The sequence below is a fragment of the Manacus candei genome, unplaced genomic scaffold (genome assembly GCF_025592945.1).
Source record: "Manacus candei isolate 608988 ecotype Guabito, Panama unplaced genomic scaffold, ASM2559294v1 h1tg000028l, whole genome shotgun sequence".
NCBI lineage: Eukaryota > Metazoa > Chordata > Aves > Passeriformes > Pipridae > Manacus > Manacus candei.
Genome location: NW_026138076.1, coordinates 43295836 through 43322866, shown reverse-complemented (window position 1 = coordinate 43322866; position 27031 = coordinate 43295836). Strand labels below are relative to the sequence as shown.

General features: G+C 48.8%; 2 protein-coding genes across 3 annotated transcripts; one reads left to right on the top strand and one right to left on the bottom strand.

Moving 5' to 3' along the window:
• The first annotated feature begins 6031 nt into the window (after positions 1–6031).
• Positions 6032–14891, top strand: REELD1 (reeler domain containing 1). 2 transcript variants are annotated; one of them, XM_051790939.1, is made up of 7 exons: positions 6032–7052; positions 7200–7420; positions 8002–8224; positions 9819–9991; positions 10706–10979; positions 11656–11719; positions 14286–14891. In XM_051790939.1, the coding sequence occupies exons 1-7, from the start codon at positions 6853–6855 to the stop codon at positions 14868–14870; spliced, it is 1740 nt and encodes a 579-aa protein (XP_051646899.1). In that variant the 5' UTR covers positions 6032–6852; the 3' UTR covers positions 14871–14891. The 2 variants fall into 2 exon arrangements, with proteins under 2 accessions (XP_051646899.1, XP_051646898.1); XM_051790938.1 differs by having other exon boundaries at positions 10688–10979.
• A 2658-nt stretch (positions 14892–17549) lies between these two features.
• Positions 17550–26897, bottom strand: LOC127472538 (acrosin-like). The gene is made up of 6 exons (XM_051790960.1): positions 26782–26897; positions 26320–26526; positions 25699–25964; positions 25320–25465; positions 23336–24852; positions 17550–17651 (listed from the first exon to the last, which is right to left on the bottom strand). Exons 1-5 carry the CDS (start codon positions 26850–26852, stop codon positions 24079–24081), a joined length of 1464 nt encoding a protein of 487 aa, XP_051646920.1. The 5' UTR covers positions 26853–26897; the 3' UTR covers positions 17550–17651; positions 23336–24078.
• Positions 26898–27031: the final 134 nt, after the last annotated feature.

The window sequence follows — 27031 nt, the reverse complement described above, 5'->3', positions numbered from 1 at the left end:
GCAAATAAATCAACAGCTTTCAGAATGGGACATGGAATGCTATCCAGAGTTGCATCACATTATATATGTACGTAAACATCAAAGTAGAATGATATATTTCCCAAACTCTCAACCTAACGTGTAAGATCGTTATCCCATTGAGAGATACAAAGGCACTCCTACAAAAGCAATGTATCTTCATACACAAAAGACAGTATGAGATACTAGTACTCATATCCTTCATGTCACCTCATTTACCTGATAGTCTTGCACTGGTACCTGTGTTAAAAACAGCTTTGCTTGGGGACCAAGCTCAACTAGATCAGAACTGACAATGAAACACTCCTTCAGCAACTTACAAGCATCTGTCCATCACTTTCCTTAGAAGAATGTACCCAAAATTAAGTAACCCAAAACTAAAGAACAAAAATGACTGAAATTCCAGACTAAAGCTGCATCACGTAGATAGTCAGTACTTTTATGCATATCATGAAGCAAAGGCCATTTAATCACTACCCCACCCTCACCTACACATGCAGTTGACAGACAGACCCCAGGAAGAGCAGTAGCTGTGAATTTGCTACATCCCCTCATCCAGCATAAGTTTCTTGCTCTTGAAAAGACAAACTGAGCCACATTTCCTTAAACAACAGCCTGGCTAGGAGCAGCAGCACAGCATATCCTGTGAAAACTAGAGAAGGCAAGTCTGGAAGAAACAGGTAAGTAAGTACTCACTGTGTGTGGTGAGGCAGCCAAAAAACAGGTTACTACTAGAACCTGTAGAGCCCTCAAGTGCCCCTATATAAAGGGAGCACAGCATGCTGGGAAGGTTTTGCCTTAAAGGTATACACTGATGACTGATTTGTTGGCACCTGATTACAAATTGTTGCCACCTGATTCCTAGGTCAAAGGGAATCTAATGCAACTCATCCTGAACATCATTTATTTCAGTTCTTTCTATCCCTTTCTTGATGTTACGATGACAAAACAGTTACTCAGAGCCCTTCTGGGTATGACTTGCCCATTACTTCCTAAGGCTCTTTCCCAGCTCTGAAAGCCAGCTGTGCCTCACAGCTGCAGGTTTCAGCTGTGTCGTCCATGGTAGGCAAGAAAGCATGGAAGTGTTTGCAAAGTGACAGCCTTCCTGCGTTTGACTGATGGTACCAAAGCAATGCCTGATCTTTAATATCCCAGCTCACACCCGTGGCCAGCTCCAGCCCTTTGTGGGCTTTGAAAACAAGCAGACTGTGGAGTCAGCAGTTTCAAAGCTTCAGATCCCTGTGCCAAATTTCTCTAAGGCCTGAAATCAGATGGGAGGGGGCATTTCCTGAGCTGCTGCACTGACCCGGACCCTTGAATGTTTGGGAGTCAGTGACCCACATGGCAGCTGCGAGTTGGGCTGGGCTGCATGTCCAGCACAGCTTTCAGGTCTGCACACACCCCTTGGCTGCAGGATATCTCTGCCAGCTCACCCGAGCAGCAGAGCTCACGGGCAGCTCCCACCTGCCTGGCCTTGCCTTTATCTAACAGAGCAGCAACAAGTTCTCATGAGAACATCCTACAGAGTAGAGGGTTGTTCTGGTGTACAGAAATTATAAACTAGATCAAGTGATGGGAAGGGAGAGCATCTCTCTGTGGATGGGTTTGCATCTGCTCTACACAGCACACTGTGGGAAAATCCATCTGGGTTCTGACTGATGCTACATGAATGTGGGGTGCCCAGCATCTGATGTTCATTTTACTTGCTGTCTGTATTCATCATCTTACTCTGTCTTATTAAAGCAATCGTTAAGCTATTCATTGCTAGACTTTTCTTACTGAGACTCACAAAGGGCCCAGTACTCTCTCTCTCCTCCTCTCCTCAACCCCCTTCTCTAGTGCAGAACAGCTTCTCAGGTTGCAGTAGTTATCAAATAAAATAAAGGGTGGTTTTTTTTAATAAATCCCTCAACCTCGTTTTTTCTCTAGGCTGAATTTGTGAGGGAAAGAGTCTCACGTTACATGTTGCATGCATGTGTATGTATCAGTTCATTCCCAGTAGCAACATTTTAATCACTGTTACACTTCACTAAGTGTGGTAGAGGAACAGCAAGAGTAGTCATCTGGATAAAAGGGGAAGAACTTGCCAGTACTTCTGCCAACCCTCCATCTAACTAGCATCAGAAAAGCATCCTCTTTTCCCTGTTTACCCCAAATACAGAGCCGCAGACATGCCCAGGTCAACCCTGAGATGCCAGTTTGTAGACACTGTTCTCCATTTTCCCTGTGGGACTACCCATGGGTTTTCACCACACTCCTACTGTGGATTTTTAATGACTCATCTTGCAGTTGGCCACTGCTCTTTGTTTTAAAGATGACCTGAAATATTCTTAAATAAGGTGGTGCTGCCAACTTTGTTAGTTTAATGATCAGTTCCTTGTGATCTGGACCCAACTGTTGCCACCTTCAAGCTCTCTACTTGATCAACTTGCCCATTCTTCTCTAAGCATCCTCAAACTTTGTTCATGGGACTCAGGTGGCCGCTAGTTGAACAGGAGGGACTTCTAACTTTTTAAAACCATTATTATCCTGCAGTAGCAAAGCATTTCTCAACCTGTCAAACAACCAGCTTGGTTGCATCCATGTCCATATTACATCTCCACTGCACCTGCTCCACATCTGCCACCCCTGCAGTGGCCCCGTGATGTGGAGATGTGGAGATGTAGAAGCAGTCTGCAAGAATGATAAAGATTCTGTGTCAAAGAGCCTGGGATGTTACTGGGTTTATAATCCTTCTGAGCATATCATCAGTGAAACTTCAAGTTATATATTTTATAGTCTATCTTAATTATCAAGCTATTACAGAACATGCACTGTTTCCCCAGTGCTATTTTAAATTCCCAACTGTGGATTTCTTTTTTTTATTTTTATTTCTATAAATCCACCACACAAATGCTACTGAGAAAACAATACGCAGGGGTTAAGTTGTCTTATGTCTCCTTCTCCTTGCCAGCTTCCTACTAACACAGACATTTATGCCAGGAAAAAGGCAAAGCTCTCTAGTTTCAGCAGTGCCATGTGGTCTGTCTGGGCCCCATCGTCAGAGCCATGTGCAGAGCCCGGCTGAGCTCAAGTGACTCCTGCAGGTCAAAGCTCTGGCCAGAGGAGGCTGAGGCAATGCTGTCCTGGGGGGTGATGCAAGCAGAGGCTCTGAGAGGGCTGTATTTCTTACTGCAAACATCTGCCTGTCACTTGGCATTTGAACGTGCAGTTGGAGGCTGCTGGTAGGTGCCTGTGTCACGGTAATGACTGTGACGGGCTTTTTCCATCCCTGAGCAGGAGATGGTTCTGACATTTGGTTTGAGAGCAGCTTTGAAGCCACCGAGTTCCTCTACTTGAGAGAAGGCAGTGAGTTTGAATGCTGCATAGGGCTGTGTTTCAGAGCAGCCCAGCAATTAACCAGGCAGTGTTGTGCAGCTCTGCTGACTGGTGCTGCTAAAGCTGCGTACGGCAGCACATCCTGCCCTGCCAGAGGCTGCTGCAGCCTCCGAAGTGAGCAGAGACAGTTCAGCACCGCCCTGCATGCTGTGCTGTTACAGAGGGGTTGGATCTGGGCCTCATTTCTTTGAGCCTCTTCTCCCTTCTGCCCATAGCTTCACATGGAGCCCAGGGAACATCCAACACTGCTATTTCAGTGTCTGCTCTCTGCTGCTTTCCCCCTCTTTTCAGGTGGAAGCCAGTGGAGAAGTGGTTCTCACTGGAGTTGGTATAAAGAAAATGTGTGCCATATCCGGGGCAGCAGCTGAAGAAGACAATGCAATGCTGTAACACTGTGCCATGATGCAAAGACCCACACATGGAATACTGTTTTCAGACCTGACCACTGTGCCAGAATGACTGTAATGTCTTTGGCATTTCTCCTGCGAATTGTCAGAGGTCTGGAGCTACTGCTTTGTTATAAGCAAGGGATGGTTTAGCCTAGGAATAGGTTAGTAAGGAAAAGCATAAGACAGCATTAGTCATTGATGCAGCATAAAGGTATTCTCTTCTGTATATGAAGAATTACAAACTAGGACAGAAGTAATAAACTTTTCCTCCCTTCCCTGAACTACACTCTGCCTCCACTGACAAAAGGAAAGAAAACTACAAGAATTACATTGTATCTTGAAATTCTTTGGTAACTTTAAGGCCTCTTTCCAACACAGAGGAGAGCTGACTAATGAGAGCCCAGTACCACCAGTTCCCATATTTTCCAACCAGTTAAACAGCTGAGAGCTGGGCTGTCAGCAGCAGTAGCTCAGTGTCAGCCCAGCGTCTTGTGACACTTCCAAAGGACAGGCTGTAGAGCAGGGCAGGCTGATGGGAAAAGTGCTAATAAGAGGGGCATCTGCAAGCTTGCCTCCAGTTTCTGGGGAGTGCCCTAGGCAGTCACCAGGATGTCCACTCTGGACAGACTCCCACACTGGTCAGACTGTATTCAAGATTCAATTTAAGGCACTGCTGGAGCTGCAGAAACAAAACCCAGTAGTGTTGCCTGTGTGTTGGTGCATCCTCTTTAGTCACGGCACAGGACAGAGCAGTGGTGTCCCGCTGGGACAGCGGCCCAATCACCAGCATGAACTCATTCAGCCGTCAGACACATATTTATCCAAGGAGGAGGAGGAGGAGGACTAAAGGGCCCCAAGCACTCCTTTGCTCACCCATCTTAAATAACCTTCTTGCATCACAGGGCCAGCCCTCCTGCCAGCGGCCCTGGGACACTTGATGCTGCCTCCTAAGGGTCTGTCGGCTGAAGAAAGGGTAGACAGCTGATGGGTTTGTTATTCCATTCATCCAGCCCTACTTGGAGCCACATGCTGCCAGCAGTTTGTTCAGCATCTCCTGATGGCAACTCTGATGATGAACTGGACCCTAATTTCCATTTGTTGCGAGCAATAAGCCACTGTCAGGGAGTGAGGTGGGCCTGGTGACAGTGGCTGGGTTTGGCCGGGAGTCCCAATCACCAGATCACCAGAGCAGTCTGCAGTGATGAGGTGGATCTGAGGAGGAGCTGGGAAGCCCAGGGACAGGATCAGCTCCACGGTCGACTGCCAGGACAGCTGCAGTGTAGCTCAAGCAAGGAGCAGGGCTCACAGCCTGGACTTAAATACACCTCTTGTGTTGGGGTACAGTCACACCTAGCAGATGTTTAGTCCCCTGTGCCGGCTTTGGTGGATCTGTGGGGTGTTGATGGCTCCTTCTGCAAGGGCTGGTGCATGGGATGTGCCTTCCCAGCCTTTCTAGCAAAAATCTGCTTTTACTGCCAAAATTAATCCCATGTAAGCATGAGAGACAGGGCACACTGCCTGGGGTCATGGAGGGAGCTGATGTGGCTTTGCTTTGCTTCAGCACAGAAGGGAGGATATGTGTGTGGGGAGGGTAACAGGGAAGCAACAGGGTGTCCCATACAAACCCCGTGACTTGCTGTGCCCCCCCCACCCCAGTTGCCTTTGTTTTCATTGCAGAAGCTCGGAGATTTATAAAAAAAAAAAAAAAGGGGTGGGATGTGAAGAGAAAAACTAATATGATTAAGGCAGGATTTGGGCACTGGCAGAGAGCTGCTGTGGGTGGTGGGTATTAGGAGTAACAGCTGCTGCACTTCCCATTAGAGGAGAGAGAGAAGAAGATCTCTGAAAGGATGAGTCTCCAGCAGGCTGGCAGGGCAGTAGCGGCAGCGAGCCCGGCAGCGCTCGTGTCCCAAGGTAAGCGACGGCGGCACCGGGCAGCCCTGGGGAGCAGAGCATTGCTCCCCTGCCGTGATGGGCACAGGAGGGCAGCTGGGGGTGGGATAGGGAAAGGTGGCACGGCCTGGAAAACGCTGGAGGGAAAGAGCTGCAGCTCAGGGGTACTTCTATAAGCTCCTGTGAGAAATCTTATCCAGCAAGTGAGGTTTATGTGTGCCCGGAGGAGAGGTTGGCTCCGGGAGGAGGAGGCATCCTGCCGCTGGTCCAACAGGGGCTGGAATAGTTAGCAAAGGCTCCTGTGACTCCCACAAGCATCTTCTGGCATGTAACTGGTTGGAGTGGCAGGATGCTTGGCTATGGAAGGTTAAACTGCTTGCTGCTTCAGTCCAGGCACAAACAATTTCATGTGCTGTGGTGGTTTGTTAGTCAGCTGGCAAGTTTCAGAAGTGCTAAAGAGCGAGGTGTAACTAGACCTCCTCAGCCTCTGGTTTCCTCTGATTCATTTACATCTATCTATTGACTAAGTGTAACGAAATCTAAGGCACAAAAAGCTGCATGTTGGAAAGAACATGTTAGAAAGCACTATATTAAAATCTGAACCACCTGCCTTACAATATCCATTACAACAAATACCCCACACTCATCCTTCAGCTTCACTTTCAAAAGCGCATTTTGAAAAATCAGAATAACACAATACTCTAGTTAATCTGGAAATGTGTTTTATGCCAGCCACCAAAGCTGTGAGCTACTGATGACACAGCATACCAAATATTAAACTTTAACTGTGTCAAGAAAAAAATGTTAGTTTGGATTAAAAACTTGAGAATAAGGAGAAATCCTGGTAATAGCCAAAACTGCCACCAAGTTATCTCAGGGTTCCAACTGACTTCACAGACAGCATCATTATTGTGTTGTCAGCTACAGCAAGCCCTGATTGAGAAGGACAAGCCTAAATGCTGCTGGGTGGCCAGAGAGGGGTCCAGTGGTCACAGCCAGCCCAGTGTGAGGGGCAGCCACGTGCTGTCAGTGCGGGGACATGGCTCTGAGATGGCAGGCAGGGAGAGGCTCTGCTGTGGGCACCAGCCCCACATGCAATGGAGGTCTGCAGCAGCTCTGCAGGTCTAAGGAGAGATGTTTTCCCCATTGATCAGGTTGTACATTTGGCCTGGGAATGGTGCTGTGTGCTGAGCATGGCCGTACAGAGCCTTCTCCTCCTCCTAAAGCCCATAAGACTTTTCAGAGCAAATCTTCCTTGACTGCTCCCTCCACAGGCAACTTCACAAGAAATACATCCTCCTGTGAGGCCTCTTCCCTTCCAGCCGCAACAATTACTTCAGAATGTGAATGCTGTGGATTCAAAAGTGTCTCCAGGTGCCTCAAAGATAATCTATTTTCCTTTGTTTAAACCCTGCGGGAACGGTGGTTCTGCAGATCAGCTAAATCAATGGCTTCAGACGGGCTCACAGGCTGCTGAAGCCACTGCTTTGAAGTGAACCTCCACATTGTTTTCTGCTGTAGGATGGAGGATGGCAGGAGAGCCCACACTGCCATTGTTGGCTGGGCATGCACCACCCTGTGCTTGGTCTCCTGCGCGGCCGCCTTCTCGCACGGCGCGAGCCTTTCTGCCTGCGCCGACATGATGCCCAGGCACCTCAGAGTGCAGCTGCACAGCCCCAACAGCAACTACGTCACTGTCCACACCAACATGTCCTTCTACTTCCCAGGTGACAAGGTTCCAGGTAAGGAACAGCTTCCTGCATCTGAAAAATACATGACAACTCATTTCAAGTGATGGCATGAATCTTTGTGAGGTCAGGGAAGAGGGATAACCGGTCTGAGTGAGCAACACCACCTCTCTCGTCATGAGGAAATGAACGTATTTACAGAGGAATTCTGTTTGCAGCACTTGGCCTAAGGTTTCTCAGGTGATGGTTGACTCCAGGTTTTCACCATGTTGCAAACCAACTGTTGGCTGGAGGCAGCTGGTAGGTTTGGGTGCTTTGGAGGGGATTTATTTATCTCAATTGTGTCTTAACCACAGCAGACCTCATTACATGCAATGGCATGAGAGGCACTTCCAGAGGGTAAAGTCACCTTCACTGCTCCTCTGCACCACACAAAGCGGTCTTGGTGACTCACCTGACTCTTAGGCACAGTTGGCAGCATGTCCTGGTCCCATCATCACTGGTCCTGAGGTGTTTTCAGTGTTGTTGCCCAAGGTTTTCTTTTAGTTACAGTGCTATCACTGGAAAATCCATTGCAGACAATTAACTCCATAACTATTAGACAAATCCCTTCTGTCCCATGTTTTGTCTTCCAGTGACAGTGAGGAGCACCCGGGATTATATGGGCTTTATGCTCCAAGCTCGCAAAGTGTCCAACAACGAAATCGCTGGCACATTCATCTTCATGCCTCCTGGTTCCAAGCTGCTGACTTGTTTTGAAGATGGGGACACTGTTACCCACTCGGACAAATCACTGAAAAGAAACTTGTCCTTTGTATGGAAAGCACCAGACCAACCCATTGGAGACATCAAGTTTTTGTAAGGATGTGCTGGTTCCTAACCAGAATTTGTGTCCTCTCAGTTTAAAGGCTTGGCTTTATTTTTCCATCATACTTGTCCAGCAAAGTTGTTTATGTATCTTGAACCCAATACAGCTAAATACTTACCAAATGGTGCAACAGTATCCCAGCTGGCACGTAAATCACCATTAATGTCTGCTAGGTAGTGCTGCTTTTTATTTACATGGTCACTATTTTCTCAGAACAAATACACTGGAAGATGACAGCCTGGGCATTTAGGAGATAGAAATATTAAGGCATAAAGACAGAACTGTGATTATATTGCCTGTCTTTGTAAATAACACAACCCATAGGACTTCCCTGCCCACAGGATAATCTTGTATACAACCTCTTAAAAATAATTAAAAATTTTACTTTTAAAAAAAGTAAAATGAAAATAGAACTATTCACATTAAAAAGAGAGCAAGCACTGTGTCAAAACTTGATGTCTCTGTTTTGTACCAAAGTCCCAAACTCTTCAAGTAGTTTGGTTCTGATTTGGAACGAAATAAAAAGTCTTCTAACTGGCTGTCTTAGAGGAAGCACAGCAGCTTTTCATTTTGAAAGAGATTAAATTGTTATTTTTTGACTTTACAAAACCACTTAGAAGCTGCTTGGCCAGATCCTTGGCTACTTCCCAAAACATAAGCATCCTGGTGAGTGCTGTGGCTTGTGCACCTCATCGTGATTCAATAAAAATTCATTGAAACAGAAATATTGCTGCTTGGAATTTCCAATTTTTGGCCATTGTTTTAAATCAGAAAATACTATTTAAGCCACATAAAGCTCAAGCAACCAAATAAACTCAAACAATACCCAACAACACCTAGTCCTAGACATCCGCTCTAATATTTCCTTTGCCCTCTGGCTTTTGACCCTCCAAGATGACTTCTGATAGCTTCTCCCTTTTTGCCCTAACACAGCATCTGGAAAAACTCCTTGTTAGGCTTAAAAACACCTTGTAAGAATCATCTGCCACAGGAAAACCCAAACTGGTTTCCCCTTAGCTAACTCTCAGAAGCAGCTGAGCAATCTGAGCTGAAATTCTCCCAAAATCTCCAGCTTAAATAAGGCTCTCTGGGTGAACAGTTAAAGGTTGGCCAATGCGGTTTTGGCACCTGACAAAAAGCAGAGGATTAGGCAGGCTCAAATATCAGAGGACTGAGAAGAGAGACTTTTTTTGCCCTTACCTATTCTGCTGTTTGTACAAGTTACATTGACTTGTTTTAATTAGTAAATACCACTGTTGTTTCCCTGCCTACAGAAGATTATAAGCTGAGCTAGTCCAAGTTTTACAAATGTACTTCTATTAACATGGTGAATGTAATAGAGCTTTTCTTATTTCTTTTTATTTAAGTTCCCACACATTTTTGGCTGATCTTAATTATGGGTGGTGATTCTTCACCCCGAATCTTTCTTATGAGACCGGGTATCTTTCATTTGTAATAGCAAATGTATGACAGGTTAATCCTTTAAAATACTTTTGCATCCGTTCTCTCTTCAGATTAAAGCAGCCTTTGTGTTTTATTAATGCTACAGAGCAAATAAATTCTTGCCTAATTATGTTTTAACAGCATCTCCATAGTCCAGTCATACTTTGTTTACTGGGCAAAGATTGAATCTGCCATCGTGGCTCAGGGGGGGCAAAACAAGACGCTTGCTGGCAGCAGCAAGAAGCCCGACGCCGCAGCCCCTGTGCCCTCGCAGGGACCAGATGACACACACCCCACAGGAACGGCGAGCAAAGGTACGGGTTGGCTTCCTGCAGAGTAGTTTTACAGCTTATTCTGGGCAAGCATTCGACACAAGTGACCCAAACAAGCTGGGGGGACCTGTTTTAACTCCTGTGGCCACCAAGGAGACCAGTGATGGCTCTGGTGAGCTCCTTGAAGTGAGGGCATGGGCCAGCACTTGAAGTGATGGGGCCAGTTACAAGGAGGGTACCGGCAAGTTAAACAGGGCTGCCAGATCTTATGATTCAATGCAAACCCTAACGTAAAACATACTTTACCTAAAATCCCAGCTTTTGAAGATAAGGAAGTGCAATTAGCAATGTTGTCTAAGCAGAGGAACATATTTGTCTCTAAATGTGACTATTGCTCCTTAGGTATATATTTAGTTGTACTTATGCAGCCTTTGGTTAGTAAGGAGCTCCATGAATTTACTTATACCCAAAGCAGATGTATTTCTCAGCATTTTTGTCATGGCATTAAGACTGAGTTTTAGTTATTTTACTTGACCATAACATAGGCAGAGAGCTTTGCTGCTTTAATTTTCATCTGGGTTCCCTCTTAAAAACAAGTGACATGAAAATAAAAGACTCGCTATTACAAACCTTCCTGGCAAGCGTTGGCACCGAGTGGGATTTGAAATAAACAAACCGAAGACAAGAGACTTCTGCTCCTCTCTCCCTGCTCTTTGTTTTGTCTCCCTGTTGGACAAGGTCCCACCTCTCCTGCAGGCTCCCCCCTGCGCGCTCCAGCACCGCCTGCCAGCCCCACTGGCAACATGGCAACACCAGCACCAGAGCCAGGTTTTGGTGTCGGGTCAGATGCCCGTCCCATTGCTGAGCCAAAGCAGCCGGCACGGACTTCACGGGCTGTGTCCGGTGGGAGCGTCAGGTCCAGAGGCCGGGCACTGGAGCCATCCTTTCCCACCCAAGAAGCAAGCACGGTGGATGCCTTGCAAGGTTTCCTCTCCCAGAACAATGCCTCCAGCTTCAGCACCTCCAATGGGTAAACTCGGTGGTGGGAAGAGCTATTTCTCCAGTCCTTATGGGGAAGGAAAATAGTACTAGTTTCCCTGTAGATGAACAAGGGTCTATGTAGGAAGGTGTCTGCGGCTGGGGGGGAGGCAAGATGGTGTTTGCTTGCTGGGATTTTGAAACATAATCCTTTGGAGACTGCACATGACAGACAGTGACAGGGAGAAAATCCAAAAGTCATAAGAACCCAATGCTACACTGTTCAGACCAGTGGAGGACTGGCCAAGTGGCAGAAAAATGTGATGAAAACTATTGGCTGCCAGAATATTTCCCTGAAAGTGCATGCAGATATTCAATGAAACAGTGAACTCAGCAGACCTATTTCTCCATCTGCAGGGAAAAGGAAAAAAGGATGCAAAGCAATTATGAAATCTGGGCTTGAGGTTGTCTGCTCAGAACTCTTAGGGGATTTGGGTTACATGAACTTTCATGCCACATTTCATCCTGTGGGTGAAAATGATGGGGATAGGAATAAATGATCAGGCACTATTAAAAATACAGCCTGTGTGGTCTGTGTTGACTGCATGTGTTCCAAAAATGCTAAGGAGTGGCACACTTCTTGGTGGTGTGAGAAACAGGGATTCCCATGTGAGCCATGGTGACAGGTCTCACTTACTAACCCTGCCTTTCCTCTATCCATATCTCAGAGCAGGAAGCAATGCCAGCGCTGCCACCCCACGCTTGTGTTTGACATGTACAGACCACAGGCAGGTAAGCAGTGCGGTCAGGGAGGACGCCTCCTCCAAGGACAGAAAGGTCTAAGAGAAGACTGAGGATAAAACCTCTCTACTGCATCACAGCACCAAGCAGCCCACATACCTAAGTGGCTAAAACTATGCTGAGCCTGTTAAAAGTTTTATTTTTTTTTTACTTTCACTGGAAATTAGTTTTCATATCTCTTTTTAGGCATTTTTTTTTTGAGCCCATTGCCTGGGTTTTTAACAGTCTCACTGTAAAACCAATCTAAACCAGCTTTCCTGCATGTGGACATGACTACTGCGTGTTACTGGGCTGGAAATGTGTGTTTTATTCCTGTGGAAGGCTGAGATGCTCCTTTCCAGGGGTGCTGGATAGATACCACCCAAGAAATCCACCAGAGGTCGAAGACTTAATTTTTCCCAGGGATGCCCAAAGTAGGTCTGTACTTTCTGAGGCTGGATGGGTCAGAAAGGCAGACGTGGTGCTGGTGGGGTTAGCCACAGGCATGGGGTGCACTTGCCAGAGACTGCTGGAAGAGCAGGAGCTGGCAGGCAGGATGAGTGGGTGAAAGCACCTTTCAGGAAGGGGTGATCTCAGGACAGGAAGCCCAGAAAGGGGTGAAAGGACTGCAGCCTCAGAGCAGTGGGGCAGCTGTACGCATGGAAGGAGATGTGGAAACTAGGAGGGCATCTGAGGAATTAAGTGGAGAACAGAGGAGGGAGAGAAACCAGAGAATACCAGGGCTGCAGAGACAGAGAAAGATGCTCAGATGGGAACTAGTGGAGAAGCTGGAAAGCAGGGATAGCTTAGAGACACAGGGTACAGTGTTAAAAGTGGAAGTCCGCAGAGGATGGAGAGAAGAAAAATACAAAGAAAATAAAGAATTAGATCTGGATTGCAGGATGCCAAAGGAGGAAGAGAAATAACCTCACAGAAGAAAAAAGGGGAAAGGGCCATACAGCAAAGAATGAGGCAGAAATATTTAGGAAGGAGCAGAGGACAGGGTACAAGTAAAGGAAAGATATGTATCATGAGCACCTGGCATAGCCACAGAGAGAAGTGGAGAAATGGCAGAAGATTGAAACAAAGGAAAGGAAGAGTTATTGCACAAGGTAAGATAAGAAGAGCACAATGAAATAAAAATATTGGGAAATTAGGCAAGAATGGAGAGAAGGAGCATGAAAAGAAAGGAGAAATGAGGTGAGATAGGGCAAGGACTTGCGAGGAAATTCCATTTTCTATCCCAAAGTCCCAAGTCCTGCAGTATATCCTTACAGTATGCTGTTTGCATTTTGAGGGCAAGTGATCCATACACATGCAATCCTAACTTCACCAGTCAGCTACTTTACAGTTTGGAGTTCAGCCACTGAAAGTCTTCTATTTACTACTGCACTTTACTAGCACCTTCAGAAACTCTCTTCCACAAAGGATGCTCTGACCCTCCACTACTTTGCTTCACAGCCTGCCAGGGCTCCTACCTCAGCTTTGTGCTCCTGTCACACTGTCTTCCCAGGAAGCCTTAGAAATCGCTAATGATGGTAGAGGGTGAGAGTTTCTCTGGTGTAATTAATGGAAGTGTGAAAAAGCCTGCTGGGCTGGACAGGCTGGAGAGGTGCCAGTTACTGAGGGCCAGATTCAAGTCTCACTGGAGCCAAAGGAAAAACTCCAGTACATTTTGCAGGTTTTGGATGGGGGCTCAGATGCACAGTGGGAATGGAAAAATTCAAATAAATTGTATGATTGTTTCCCAGTTAGTCTTGGATAACACCTGCAGCAAAGCCTGGGCTGCAGAACTGGCATGGAGCTGCTGTCATTTTGTGACAGATAAAATAAGGTGCAAGGAACCAGACAGTCCCCAGAAACAGGAGCAGGCAGGAACAGTCATTCCCACTAAAATGGGTGGTTAAGCAACACAGAGAGGCAGACGATTTCAAACCAGCTGTGTATGCTTAGATAGCAAGGCAGGCTTTGGGAAGAGTTCACAGATTGTATGTGACTGCCCCAAAACCACTGATGTCAAAGGCCATCCCAAGTCTCCTGTGTCCCTCTGCTCCACAGCTCTATACAACCCCAGAAGGGTGATATCAAATCCCAGTAGGCCCACGTGACTAAACATGAAGCTGGGCTGGGAAGGTCACAGCTGCTCTTTCAGCATGACCCTGGCATCACTCAAAGTGGGAATTGTTTATTAAGTGATTTTTTTCTGTGATAACTATGGCTGTGAAAAATACCACCACAACAACAGGAACTACAGACCTTTACTTAGGCAAAGCAGTGAATTTCCTCTCCACCTTTGCCCTTCACCCTTGCCCCTTCAACCCACTCTGCCTTTGCCCCTGGGACCAGCTCCAGTGCATTGTCCCTCCCACGGGAATTGATATGGATGGAGCAGGGTTTCATCTGGCTCATTTTCTAAAAGGTACTGAGTAACCAGGGAATGGAGAAGGGTTATTTTAAGGCCAGAGGGACATGTGCGTGTCAAGAGTTGAACTGTACTATGATGTAGGTAGTGAGAACATAATCACCCCCCTTTCTCTTCCTTCCTCAAACACAGTTTGGTGTGTTTTTGCTTTCAAAGGCCAGTACCAAGAGCGAGGCCATCTCGAAAGACTCCCTGCATGTGACAGCATCTCCCTCTGCCCTGCACGTACACACTCACCTGGGTGATGCTGCTGCAACCACAGCCTGGTTTGGGAATGACAGCACTGCTGGCAATTTGTCCTTGGCTTCAAGGCAAATGGCAGAAAGAGAGCTGGCACCGCAGCCAGAGGAGACCGGCACCCGGGGTGAGGAAGAGAAAGAGGAGGAGGCAGGTGGGAATACCCTGGCATGGGTGACCAGACCAGCTCCCAAATCTGCTATTCCTGGGAAAGGGGAAGACCTTGGCAGAGGAAGCCGACTCCTTGCAGCCCAACTTGGCATCCTGCTGGTCTGCACGGCCGCCCTGGGCCTGGCGCTGGCAGCCGCCGTGCGCTGTGTCTGTGCCCAGCACTGCCACAAGCGGACGGAGGTGTCCTTCGGCGAGCCGGACCCCGGCATCGCCGCCAGGGAAAACCGGGAGGCGGTGCACTTCCGAAGGATCCGGGAAAACAGCTTCGTGCTGGTGCAAGCCGAGTACAACTGGGTCAGCCCCCAGAGCAGAGGGAAGAAGACAATCATCTGAACATCTGCAACGCTGAAAGCAGCGCTACAGCGGCCAGTGCGTGTGCAAATAGCCCGGGCTGCACGGCACAGGTTATAGGAGGTGGTGGTTTAGTTTCTCTGTGTGCTGCCATGTAGGTAAACAAACTCAAAGCAGCCAGTTCAGACACAGGTGTTAGTCAAAAGTATCTAAGCTACAGCTGTTGAGAAAATAGAAGTTGATAGATTGTTCAGTGTGTTACACTTACTGCAATTAATATTGTATATCTGCTCATTAGCTGTCACTGCAACCATGACATACACTTCCTCTGCTGCCTTAAGGGTGTAGCCAAAAATAGAAATTCTTCCTCTGCACTGTAGTATTGACTCCTGTTTAATCTCAGCAAAAGTTTCTAGTGCTATATTTCTCTCTAGGAACTACAAACCCGTGATATAAACCCAATAATTCTCATTTAGGAGCTTACAGGTTTGATTCTGTGCACCTGGTATCTCTTGGATGACACAATATTTGCCGGTAGATTTTAAGTTTCAATTCGAAAATAAAAAAGCAATAACTCATTAGTGGAGAACATTGATTCGAAGGACGCTGAATTGATCCATGGGAGTGAAACACAGGGTGGCAGATACCAGCTTTTGGGGGAGAAACATGCCTCCTCATCAGGTGCAAATGGAAGAAAATCTTTCCTGTCCATTTGCACCTGATGAGGAAGCTTGTTGCAGCCTGACAGGCAGCATTTACTGAGTCTTTTACTTTACCGAGTCAGCTCGGTAACACTGTGTGCAGAGACACGGACTGAGAAGTACCCTTCCCAGGTCACTTTGGAGCAGCAAAGGCTGCATGGGAAGTTAACAGCATCCTTGTGCTCTGAGTTTGTATAAACTTTTCTCCAACCGTGTGGTTTTCTGCAGGATGCCGCTAAAACAGCCCTTGGAAAACATCACAATCCTGGACACCTCCTAAGAGACAAGCGATAACAGCAAGGGTAAAGGTTTATTTTGTTGCAGCTTTAAAATAGTCAGAAACAGTCCTGATAATGATCCTCTTGAGATACACATTTTAGAGCCTTTCAGAGAGCAGGAATTGGCCCTTCTGGTGTCCTTGTCTAGGGTGGATCAGCTCAGATGGTTCCCAAGCTGTGTAATGGGGGACACATTTTGGTGGTGCAGCTTAATGCACAACCCACAGCAGTTCCCCCTGAGCTAAGCAGATAATGACGGGACCCTGATGGCTCACACAGCCTTCCTAGTGACAATTTACCCCTCTGTCAGGGGGAATCTCCAACTAGTTGGCCATCTTCATGCTGGATAGTCAGTCAAAGCCCTGCTCTCATGTCCTCCCTTAAAAGATCATTGACTTCAGAGGAGACAGGTGGGACATAGCTGAGTTCTCTGCTCCAACCCCCGTTTGATGAACACAGTGCATCTTTTGCTAATAGTGCCTTCTATTAGTGTTCAGAAAGAGCTGGTTTCTGACCATACTACATAATGTTTTGTGCTGCACACATGGACAAATTTCTGTCAGGTTAACTTCTAGGCCTAGTGAACCTGGGGCAAAAAAATGAGTAAGAAAAGAAGTGTACTCACAAATGCAGCTTGTAGAGATGAGCTTGATGGTCTTAACCATTGCACTTTGAAGAAAAGGGAAACTGCACCATGGCCCTTCTGCTGTGGAAAAACCAAGGGTAGCACTGTAATTGAAAAGACATTTGTTTTAGGACTCAAAAGGATGTTAGGTGAATGGTTTTATATTCAATAAGTTGAGCTTATGCCCTAGCTCCTAGTAAGTCTACAGGTTTTTAAGTACAAGCCCAGACACAATGGCATTCATCTCCTGTGTCATGTGCCTCAGAAAGAAATCATGTTTCTGTAACCCAGTGTAGCTGAACTGTATAGCAACTAAAGCAGACTGCATTCAAGTCATTGTTAATGCAGCCAAAAAAAAAAAAATCCTAATTAACTGAGAAAATAGGTCAACAAACTCTTAAAATATTTAAGAACTATCACTTATTATTTTAAAAAGTTTCTTATGATGGCATAGCTGTTTATGAATAAATTACAAATACCTATGGCCTCCTGCACTGTCTCTCTAGGTTTAATGTTACCAGATTGCTCTAGCTATAAAACCATAACCTTCCCCTCCCCAGCTCTTTCCCCACAATCCAGCACGGCTTCTTGCCTGACTGGAGCAAGTGAAGGCCTCATGGAGGTGTTTGATTAGGACAGTGGCACTTCAACACCATGCTGCCTTCTGCCAGACTCTGCCTTCTGTTAAATTTATGCTGCTCCAGTATTATTACTAGTAAAACCAGTAATGGTGAGCTCTGAGGGACACAGCTCCTTTGAATTAGTAATGAGTTTTGCTACTTTGCAGACTTGGCTGAGACCTAAAGTGCTTGTGTTTTTTCCTTGACTTCTGAATGATGCTTCGTTTATTGTAGTTGCCATGACGAGGAATGGAGGTTTTATCTCTTCTTAAGGCTGTTAAAAATATGAGCACTGATTAATTTATTAAAAGGCAAACCATTCACCCCTTCCCTATTCTTAAGTGACTTGTCTTATATGGAAATTAATCTGTGCTCACAGTTAGAACAGATTTTGGAGGGAAAAAATATTACAAAATTAGGAAAAGAAAGGCACAAACCATTCTAATATTTACTGAAGAGTCAAGTGAAAGACTTGCCTTGTTTCCCTCTCTAGGTGCACAACTGTGTTGGTTACATATGTTCTGCTGGAACTGAGGATCTCCATTCCTCCAGTGCAGGTTAGCCTGCAGCTGTCTGTGGCCCATGTCAGGTTGCCATTCCTCAGCAAAGTGATGTGGTTTTGCGTCAGAATTACTGACCAAGGCTGTGGAAAGCAGCTAATGAACACCTGATCCTAAGCCTATCTCCCCACCAGTCAAACAGGCATCAAACAATGCCAGTTATTTATAGCTTAAATCCATTTTATTGATGCCATTACAATGCTTGAGCTATCCTAACTAAAAATAATAATAATAAAAAAAAGAAATAACTTGCATATAGTCATGCCCATTCACCACACCCTTACTTGAATACTCATTTTCCCATCTCGTGTCACCATGATTCCCGCTTTCCCTCTGCTGCACCAAAAATGTAAACCACTGCCCCACAGCCACCAGTCCTGCATGTTGAGCACATAACACCATTACTAATTCTTGCTGCTTTTCCATGGTATCTGAAACCAGTTAGGTTTTGCCCATCCTCAAGCCTGTCTGTAAATCTCTTCCCCCTCTGCATCAGAGAGGATGTTGCCTCACTAAGTGCTGCACCTGCTCTATTACAGATGCCCACTCTGACAGCAGTTAGCAGAGGACAGCAGCCCTCCAACACATTAGTGGCACTAAATGTAATGCAGAGAGGTTGCATTAAGCAACACGGTTAAGTCATTGTGGACGTTTTCTGCGTTGGTTGGATTGTCACCAATATGCCAAAAAAGCCAAACATGCACTGATTTGGTCAGCTCCAAAATGAGTGATAAGACTCACAGAAGAAGCCATAGGGCCCTGTGGGCCCAGCTGTCATGGTCAGCAGGGATGTGTGAGCTCAGGTTCTCTCTTGGCACAGGCAGTGCTCACCCAGAGCCACGTGGGACCAGCCCCAAGCATTGCGGAGATCAGGCTGGGTGGCTTGGCCAGCCCTTTTGGCACAGTTTCTGCAACTACTTAAGACCACACAAATCAAGGGAGGCAAAGCAGCAGGACCAGGAACCCAGAGAATAAAAAAAATTTCAGCACATGCCCCAGCAAACTGAGCATGGGGAGATGATGGGGCTGCCTTCCTGAGGGGTGAGGGTTTGTCCTCTCCCTCACCCCTGAGAGTTTGCCCCTGCTTCAGCCAGTTCCTTGGCAGAGCTAAGGATGCATGTGTTATTTATTCACTTAGATTTAAATAACAATGAGAAATGCCTGTAAGAAAGGAGATGCTCTAACAATTCCTGCAACATTCAGCTGCAAAAAGAGCTGCTTAGCAGCAAAAACAAATTAAAAAGCGGTGACCCGACCCACAAAGTTCGTGAGCAGCAGAACAAACCCCTCACTCCTCCTGGCAAGTCAGACCCCTCCACTAACCCTTCGAGGGTCTCAAGGCTCAGTGTGCCTGGACAGTTCTGCAGGGCTCCCTTCCTTCCTTTCCCTTCCCTTCTCTCCTACCAGCTCCTCCAAGACACCACATCAACTATGGGAGAGCAGAGAAGGACTTGGTGAGTCACAACTGCCCTTGGACCAGGAGCTGCTCAGGGACCTCTCCTGGTTCCCTCCCGCCACAGAATCGCTTCCCCTTCGCAGGTCTCATCTCAGCAGCCCTCTTTCCTCATTAGTGTATATGTGACTCTCTCAATAAAGCATTTTGTTATATGATGTATGAAGGACCGTGTCTCAAACCACATTTTACTGTATATTTAAGTGCATGTTCTGCTGATTTACTGCTGTTCCAGAGAACGTCTCCCTTCCCGAGGAGGGCAGGCCTGTAACGGATATATCAGCTCTGACTAATGATTATTAGTACATCCCAAGGTTATGTCCCACAATCAAATAACGTGTAGGAGGGAAGAGAGACTCCAGCTTACTCGGCTGAGGACAAAGATCACAGATAGTCTCTTTCAATCTTCAGATTGCAATATCCATTACAGATTGCCACCTTCTAATGTCAAAGTATAATTTGTTGTTGAGAAAATGTGTCGCTGTTTCAGAGGCGAGTCAAAGATCAGCCTGGTTGTATATCAGTGCATGTTGATGTACATTAAGAACCGGTGGCCAGGTACCAAGGACATCAGGCTGCCAGTGCGGAGGGAATGGAAGTAGCCGTGACTTGCTGATCTTTACTGTGCAAACACACGGCCCGAAGTGGAAAAAAAATATTTAACCCAGTCAAGCGAGGTGTCACCCGTAATTCCCAGCGTCTGAGGCAGCACCAACGCGACGTGTCAGGCGAGTGGCCGGAGGCAGCCGCTGCTCGGCTGCGGGAAGGGAAGGGCAGGGCCGCCCGCGCGGCACGGGGCAGGAATGGCCCTGTTAAGTGCGTTCCTGGGCAGATGCAGGCGGGCGGCACGCCAGAGCAATCCCTCCGCATTCCCGAAGGGCAGCGCAGAGCGACCCGCGCCGGCCGCGAGGGGGCAGCGTTGTCCCGGCGATGGAGCCCGGGCCGGGCCGGGCGGGGCGGGGAGCTCTGGGGGAGAAGGGGTCGGTCCTCCCCATTGCCCCGGCACCCGCATCCTCTCACGGCAGCGGCAGCGCAGGTGCGACTTCACCGCCGTCTGCAAGCAGGCAGAAGTTTCTGCATCAAAGAGCCTGGGACGTTAACTCTGTTTTTATAATCCTGTGCACTTCGTCAAGGAAATTTTAAGTCATATGGTTTACGGTCCATCTTAATTATCAAGATATTATTACAGAGCATGCAGTTTCCCCTAGTGCTGTTTTACATTCCTAAGTGTGGCTTTTTTTATTTTATTTCTATAAATCCACCACACAAATGCTGCTGAGAAAAAAACACGGAGGGGTTAAGTTGTCTTATGTCTCCTTCTCCTTGCCAGCTTCCTACTAACACAGACATTTATGCCAGGAAAAAGGCAAAGCTCTCTAGTTTCAGCAGTGCCATGTGGTCTGTCTGGGCCCCATCGTCAGAGCCATGTGCAGAGCCCGGCTGAGCTCAAGTGACTCCTGCAGGTCAAAGCTCTGGCCAGAGAAGGCTGAGGCAATGCTGTCCTGGTGGGTGATGCAAGCAGAGGCTCTGAGAGGGCTGTATTTCTTACTGCAAACATCTGCCTGTCACTTGGCATTTGAACGTGCAGTTGGAGGCTGCTGGTAGGTGCCTGTGTCACGGTAATGACTGTGACGGGCTTTTTCCATCCCTGAGCAGGAGATGGTTCTGACATTTAGTTTGAGAGCAGTTTTGAAGCCACTGAGTTCCTCTACTTGAGAAGAATTTCTTCCTAAGATCTATTTTGAACCTACCACTTTAAAGCCATCCCCCCTTGTCCTATCACTGCTTGCCCTTGTAAAAAGTCCCTCTCCATCTTTCTTGTAGCCCCTCTGCTTGCACGATGAGGGTGTGCACTGCCTGCTAACAGCTCACCGGAAAACACCCCTTGTAGCATCACCGCGTCTTTGGGAAGTTCACTGCCACTCTGCTCTCTGCACCCATTTGCCACCAGCTTCTTCCCCAAGAAACACACACCAGAGCACATGGCTCCTGCGGGCAGCATGTGCGTGTCAGGGTGTGGAGGAGCCAATCTGGTTACAGCCCTGGTGGGTCAGCAGTGAAGGACAAGCCCAATAAACCAAACATATTCAAGCAGCACCACCCTTCCCGTGCAAAGCACAGGGAAATGCAGAAGCAGCACAGTCCACACTGGCCACACCAGCCACAGCAACCCCCTCTGGCAGGCTCCCTGTCCTTGCTGTCTGTGAGATCTACTGCTGTTCTGCACGGGCAAGGGCAGCTGTGACACTCAGAATGCTTGGCCAAAGACATGCAGCAATTGGAAGCTGTAGACAGAGAAGGATGCTTCTGCTCTCAGCCCCACATGCCATTCTCTAGGAATTGGACCTCTGAATATAAGAAGAAAGGAGTTACATCAGACTGTTCAAATTACCGTGGTATTACTCTGCTCTCCATTGCTGGCAAAATCCTGGCAAGAATACTTTTGAACAGATTAATACCTGCTATAGCAGAAGGAATTCTACCTGAAAGCCAATGTGGTTTCAGAGCCAACAGGAGTACCACAGACATGGGATTTGTTCTCAGACAACTGCAAGAGAAGCGTAGGGAACAGAATAAAGGCCTCTATGTAACCTTCGTTATCTCACCAAGGCTTTCGATACTGTGAGCAGAAAAGGTCTATGGCAGATTTTGGAACGTTTAGGATGTCCCCCCAAGTTCCTTAAAATGATCATCTCACTTCATGAGGATCAGCACAGCCAAGTCAGATATGGTGACGCACTTTCTGAGCCCTTTCTAATAATGAATGGTGTGAAACAAGGCTGCGTTCTCACACCAACCCTATTCACAGTCTTTTTCAGCATGATGCTCCAAAGGGCCACGGCAGACCTTGATGATCAGGACAGTATCTACATTCGATATCATACTGATGGAAGCCTATTCAACCCAAGGCAACTGAAGGCCCACACTAAGACCTTAAACCATCTTGTCCAGGAGCTGCTTTATGCTGATGACGCCGCCCTTGTTGCCCACACAGAAGCAGCTCTGCAGCGTTTAACATCCTGCTTTGCAGACGCTGCTGAGCTCTTTGGGCTAGAAGTTAGCTTAAAGAAGACAGAAGTTCTCTATCAACCAGCACCTCAGGAAATCCCCCATCATCCCCACATCACCACTGGCCAATCAGAGCTCAAATCAGTCCAGCAGTTTAACTACCTAGGTAGCCTCATCTCCTCGGATGGTAAGACTGACGGAGAGATAGTCAACAGGTTAGCAAAGGCTTATAGTGCTTTTGGAAAACTCCATAATAAACTCTGTAATAAACACCTGAAGAAAAGTACCAAGATCAGTGTTTACAAAGCCATAGTGCTGTCTACTCTCTTATATGGATCCGAATCACGGGTCATCTACCGCCACCACCTGCATCTCCTAGAACGTTTCCATCAACGCTGCCTCTGTACAATCCTAAACATCCACTGGTCAGATTGTGTGACTAACACGTCTGTTCCAGAACAAGCAGCAGTCACAAGTATTGAGGCCATATTGCTGAGAACACAGCTGTGCTGGGCAGGGCACGTCTCCAGGATGAAGGACCACCGCCTCCCTAAGATCCTGCTTTATGGTGAACTTGCCACTGGCTGCCGCATGAGAGGAGCCCTGAAGAGAAGATACAAGGACTCCCTGAAACAACATCTCAGCCTTGGCCATATCGATCACCATAACTGGTCTACTCTGGCCTCCAATCGGGAGGTCTGGAGACACACCATCTATAGCGCTGCTGATGCCTCTGAGAACGCACACAGGATCACTCTCAGGGAGAAAAGATAACGCAGAAAGAATTGTGTCCTGCAGAATATACCACCTAAGGAGTCTTTCTGCTGTGCCTTTTGCAATTGGACCTGTCTATCTCGTATTGGCCTCATTAGCCACCAGCGTGCTTGTAACAAATGTGGATAGAGCCTTTCCCAAATCTTCATTCGCAAAGCCTAGCTGTGATGATGATATTATTGGACCTCTGAAATTCTGCTGCAGGAAGCCTGGGGCAAAGAATCTTCTTCCCCATCCTGTGGTGATCAGGGGCAGGACTCAAACCAGCAAATGAATCAGCAGCTTGCATCTGTGCAACGGCTTCCTTGATCCTCCTTTCTCTCCATTTGCCATGTTCATACAACTCCATCTTCCTCCACTCCTCCCCTTCTCTTCCCTTGTTGCCTCCCAAACAGGGGACCCACCCCTCCTATTTTTCCGCTCTGGCTCCAAGGTTTGCCCCACCTGTGAACAGACTTGGTGTTGCAGGTGCTGTTAGCTGTCTCACCTTGGCCTTCCATGGCACTACTGATGCAGTTTCCTGGGTCCCACTGGTCTGCCAGGTTCTTCTCCCCAAAATGACCCCACCTCATGCTTCGAGCATCTGTGAAGTGTGGCCATCTCACACATCAATCCCCCTTCGCTACCTGTGAAATCTGGCTCTTCCTTAGGGCATTGTAGCTCCTGTCAGCTTCTCCCTCTCTTTGTGACAGTCAGCAATTTTGCTTGTCATGTTCAGGAGTTTCCCAGGCCTGTTCCATTAGCTAAGGCTTAGGCCAGGCCCTAGTCACCAGCTCGTGTGCCTTAATGCATCCCCCATAAGGTGTCTGCGTGTGGCATTATTTTTTCCTCTTTCCTCTTTCTAGACTTGATGTGCCAATCTTCTCCATCCCATGGTGGCTCTGAGCACCCTCCTCTCTGACCAGGTACAGTTCCAGCACTTTGCAGTGACTCTTTCCCTTTGTGCCCAAGTGGTCTGCCCAGAGTCTCACTTTGAAGGTCCTGGGCAAGGAAGCCCTTGCCTTGTCCAGGAGGCAGAATTGGTCTGAAAACATGGTTAACTGTGAAAAAAGGCAATTTTATTTCAGCAACTAAGTCAACATTAGCATTCGTGTACATGCAGAGGAGCAGTGTGGGCAGGACAGAGCAGGCCTTTGGCACCGAGGCTGCCTTTGGATCAGCAGGCATCACCTCGGCAGGAAATGGTCATGGTCCCATGCAGCCTGAACTGGATCCTGTTCATCCTGCTGCTCAAGCTGTTTTTCCCTGTAGGGCCTGCAGGAGCTTCTCCATCTGAGTGAAGAATTTCACCAGCTTCGTGACTGGATATGGGCAGGACTTGTCCACTGGTGTTGGTGGTGGCTTCGGCTTCGGAACGGGGGTTGGTGGTGGTGGTGGTGGTGGCGGTGGTGGTGGTGGCGGCTTTGGTATCTGAGTGGTGGGTGGTCTTGGCCATGGTGGCTGTGTGGTGGGTGGTCTTGTCCACGGTGGCTGTGTGGTGGGTGGTCTTGGCCATGGTGGCTGTGTGGCGGGTGGTCTTGGCCATGGTGGCTGTGTGGTGGGTGGTCTTGGCCATGGTGGCTGTGTGGCGGGTGGTCTTGGCCGTGGTGGCTGTGTGGCGGGTGGTCTTGGCCATGGTGGCTGTGTGGCGGGTGGTCTTGGCCGTGGTGGCTGTGTGGCAGGTGGTCTTGGCCATGGTGGCTGTGTGGCGGGTGGTCTTGGCCATGGTGGCTGTGTGGCGGGTGGTCTTGGCCATGGTGGCTGTGTGGGTCGTGCAGCGGTCGGAAACGGACCCCAGGGTTGTGTGGCAGTTGGATAATAACCCCACGTCCGTGCTGTCGTAGGAGCGCCTACATCTGGGAGCAGGCCCATCTGGACAACAATCCAGTCATAGAAGTGCTGAGTGGAGGTATAGATTCCAGGTCGTTTTGCTCTTGCACAGCCTTTTCCCCAGCTGGTCACTCCAACAACCCAGAAGTAGTCAGCATCATTGTCTTTGCACATGAGAGGACCACCGCTGTCACCCTGCAGCGGAGCAGAGAGGATTAAGGTGGTGATGGGTGGCCCCTGTCAGCACTAGGGCTGTCTCCTCTCTCAGAGCCCCTATCAGAGCTGTATTCCCAGCACAGAACTGGGGCTCTGAACTGGTGCTGGAGCCTCCGGAAGCTTGGCTGGGAGTGGGTTGGGGGCCTGTGAGGTTGGGCTCTCTCGTCTCTGCACAGTGATCCCGGATGCGCAGAGGATGGATGTTTCAGGGTCAGGATCTGGACCTCTGGGCTGCGAAGAGCACTAGCTGGGCTTTCTGGGCAGAGTGCCAGACCTCTGGGACAAAGAGGGCACTGGGCAAGGCCCCACAGATGGGAAAAGAGAGGGAAGCTACAGCAGCAGTGGGGAACCAGGGCCAGATCAAGCCCACATTGGGCTGTGTTTGGGTGGTGGTGATGGGGCTGCCTGTGCTGCTGGGGGCCAAGTGGCTTGTCACATGCTCCTACCTGGCAGGTGTCAATGCCTCCCTCTGGATGGCCAGCACACAAGTTGTGGGTGTGGACATCCCCAGCGTACCAATCGCTGCTGTTACAGAGCTGGACATCGATGAGGTGGACCTGGGCCTCCTGCAGGATATCACTTGATTTTTGAGCTGTGAGCACAGAAAGAATATCCAGCAGCTTTCTGCCAGTTCTCCTCCTATGACTGTGGGTGATCCCCCTCCCTAGGGCCTGGCTTTGCCTCTGGAGAGGCACTGGAGCACTATGTCCCTTCTGTCCGCCCTTAGGGAGTGGGCAGCCTGATTCTGGCTTTGGGCTCTGCTGTTGGGAAGCCCAACCCATCTCCCCAGTGTGTTGAGCTTGCCCTGCCTTTTTGGGGACCTACCTCTTGCAGTGGTGGCACCCCACCCAGCGACATAGCAGGTCTCCAGCTCTGACACATCCACCGTGGCATTGGGCACACAGCCCAGCTGGACGTAGAGGTTGCACTCGGCAGGCCGGTCCAGTTCCAGCAGCGCGATGTCGTTGCTCTGGTCGGCAGCATTGTAGTTCTCGTGAACCAGCAGCCGCTGGATCTGGCGCACTTCAGCCCCAGGGCCCAGCTCGGTCAGCTGGGTGGCCCCGATCACCACGCGCATAGTGCTGATGTTTCTAGAAGGCAGATGGAAGGAGGGTGAGAGCGAGCAGAGCCTTGAGCTGCGGCAGCTCAGCAGCTGACAGGCTTCTGTTTCTCAAGGCAGAGAGGAAAGCAGCACTGCGGAGTCTGTGACTGCTCTAACAGTCTAACAGGCTGCTCTAGCATGCCTCAGGCTCTGGAAATGTCAGCTGGAGGCTGCTAGGAAGCAGTGGCATGAGCTCAGCCTTCTCCTGAGCAATCTCAGCTGAGGTCTGCAGTGCCCAGGCACTGGGCACACTGCAAGGAAACGAGGTGGGAGCAGCACGTGGTGCTGCCGACAGGGCACCTACTGGTGGTGTGGGGATATCCCTGGTCCCTAGTCCTCCTTACCTGGCATCGACGAAGCAGTGGGCCGCTGTGAGGACCCACTGCGTGCTGATGAGGGAACCTCCACACAGGTGCCCCGTGCCTGATATCTCGGGATCCTGGATGCTGACGAGCCAGGGCCAGGCCCCTTCCTCGGCACTTGTGCCACCCACAACACGGGTCTTGCCTTGGTCCTCATCAGAAGTCATGGACCGGACCCCACAGACCCCCCTGTAAGCAGAAAGTCATTATGCCCTGCTCCGTGGCTTGCTGCTGCTCGGGCTGAAGCTCAGCCATCTGCCCTCCCCACAAGGCATTGCACGGAGCAGGCCAGGGAAGCCTGTGGGCTGTGTGTCTGTCCACCCCAGCACCTGGCCGCTGGCAAGGAACTGAGGCTCCCCCGTGGGGTTTGGAAAGCTGCGGTGTGGACACAGGGGACCCCCAAGACATTGCCCAAACGCCCTCCCATAGCCCAGGGCTCCGTACCCGCAGGTGTTCCACGTGCCCAGTGCAGGCCCGCAGGCGGCCAGCAGGACGAGGAGGCAGAGCAGAAGCATAGTTACCAGCAGCACACATCAGCTGCCAGAAGTGAGGGCTCCTCGCAGCAGCGCGGCCACCAACGCGGTGCCCATAGCGCTCGCGGCCCTGGGGCTGATGTCACAGAGCGGCCTGTTCCATGTTCTGGGCACTGCGGCCTCTGGCATGGGGGAGGGAGCAGGAGCAACACAGAATCACA

Coding starts and splice junctions, on each gene's coding strand:
- REELD1 (XM_051790938.1), top strand. CDS start 6,853: ATGGTGCTGTGTGCTGAGCATGGCCGTACAGAGCCTTCTCCTCCTCCT. Junction 8,225..9,818: donor ATTGGAGACATCAAGTTTTT/GTAAGGATGTGC, acceptor ATGTTTTAACAG/CATCTCCATAGTCCAGTCAT. Junction 11,720..14,285: donor CATGTACAGACCACAGGCAG/GTAAGCAGTGCG, acceptor TTGCTTTCAAAG/GCCAGTACCAAGAGCGAGGC.
- LOC127472538 (XM_051790960.1), bottom strand. CDS start 26,852: ATGCTTCTGCTCTGCCTCCTCGTCCTGCTGGCCGCCTGCGGGCCTGCA. Junction 26,527..26,781: donor GGCACGTGGAACACCTGCGG/GTACGGAGCCCT, acceptor TTCTGCTTACAG/GGGGGTCTGTGGGGTCCGGT. Junction 24,853..25,319: donor GAGGCATTGACACCTGCCAG/GTAGGAGCATGT, acceptor GCTCCGCTGCAG/GGTGACAGCGGTGGTCCTCT.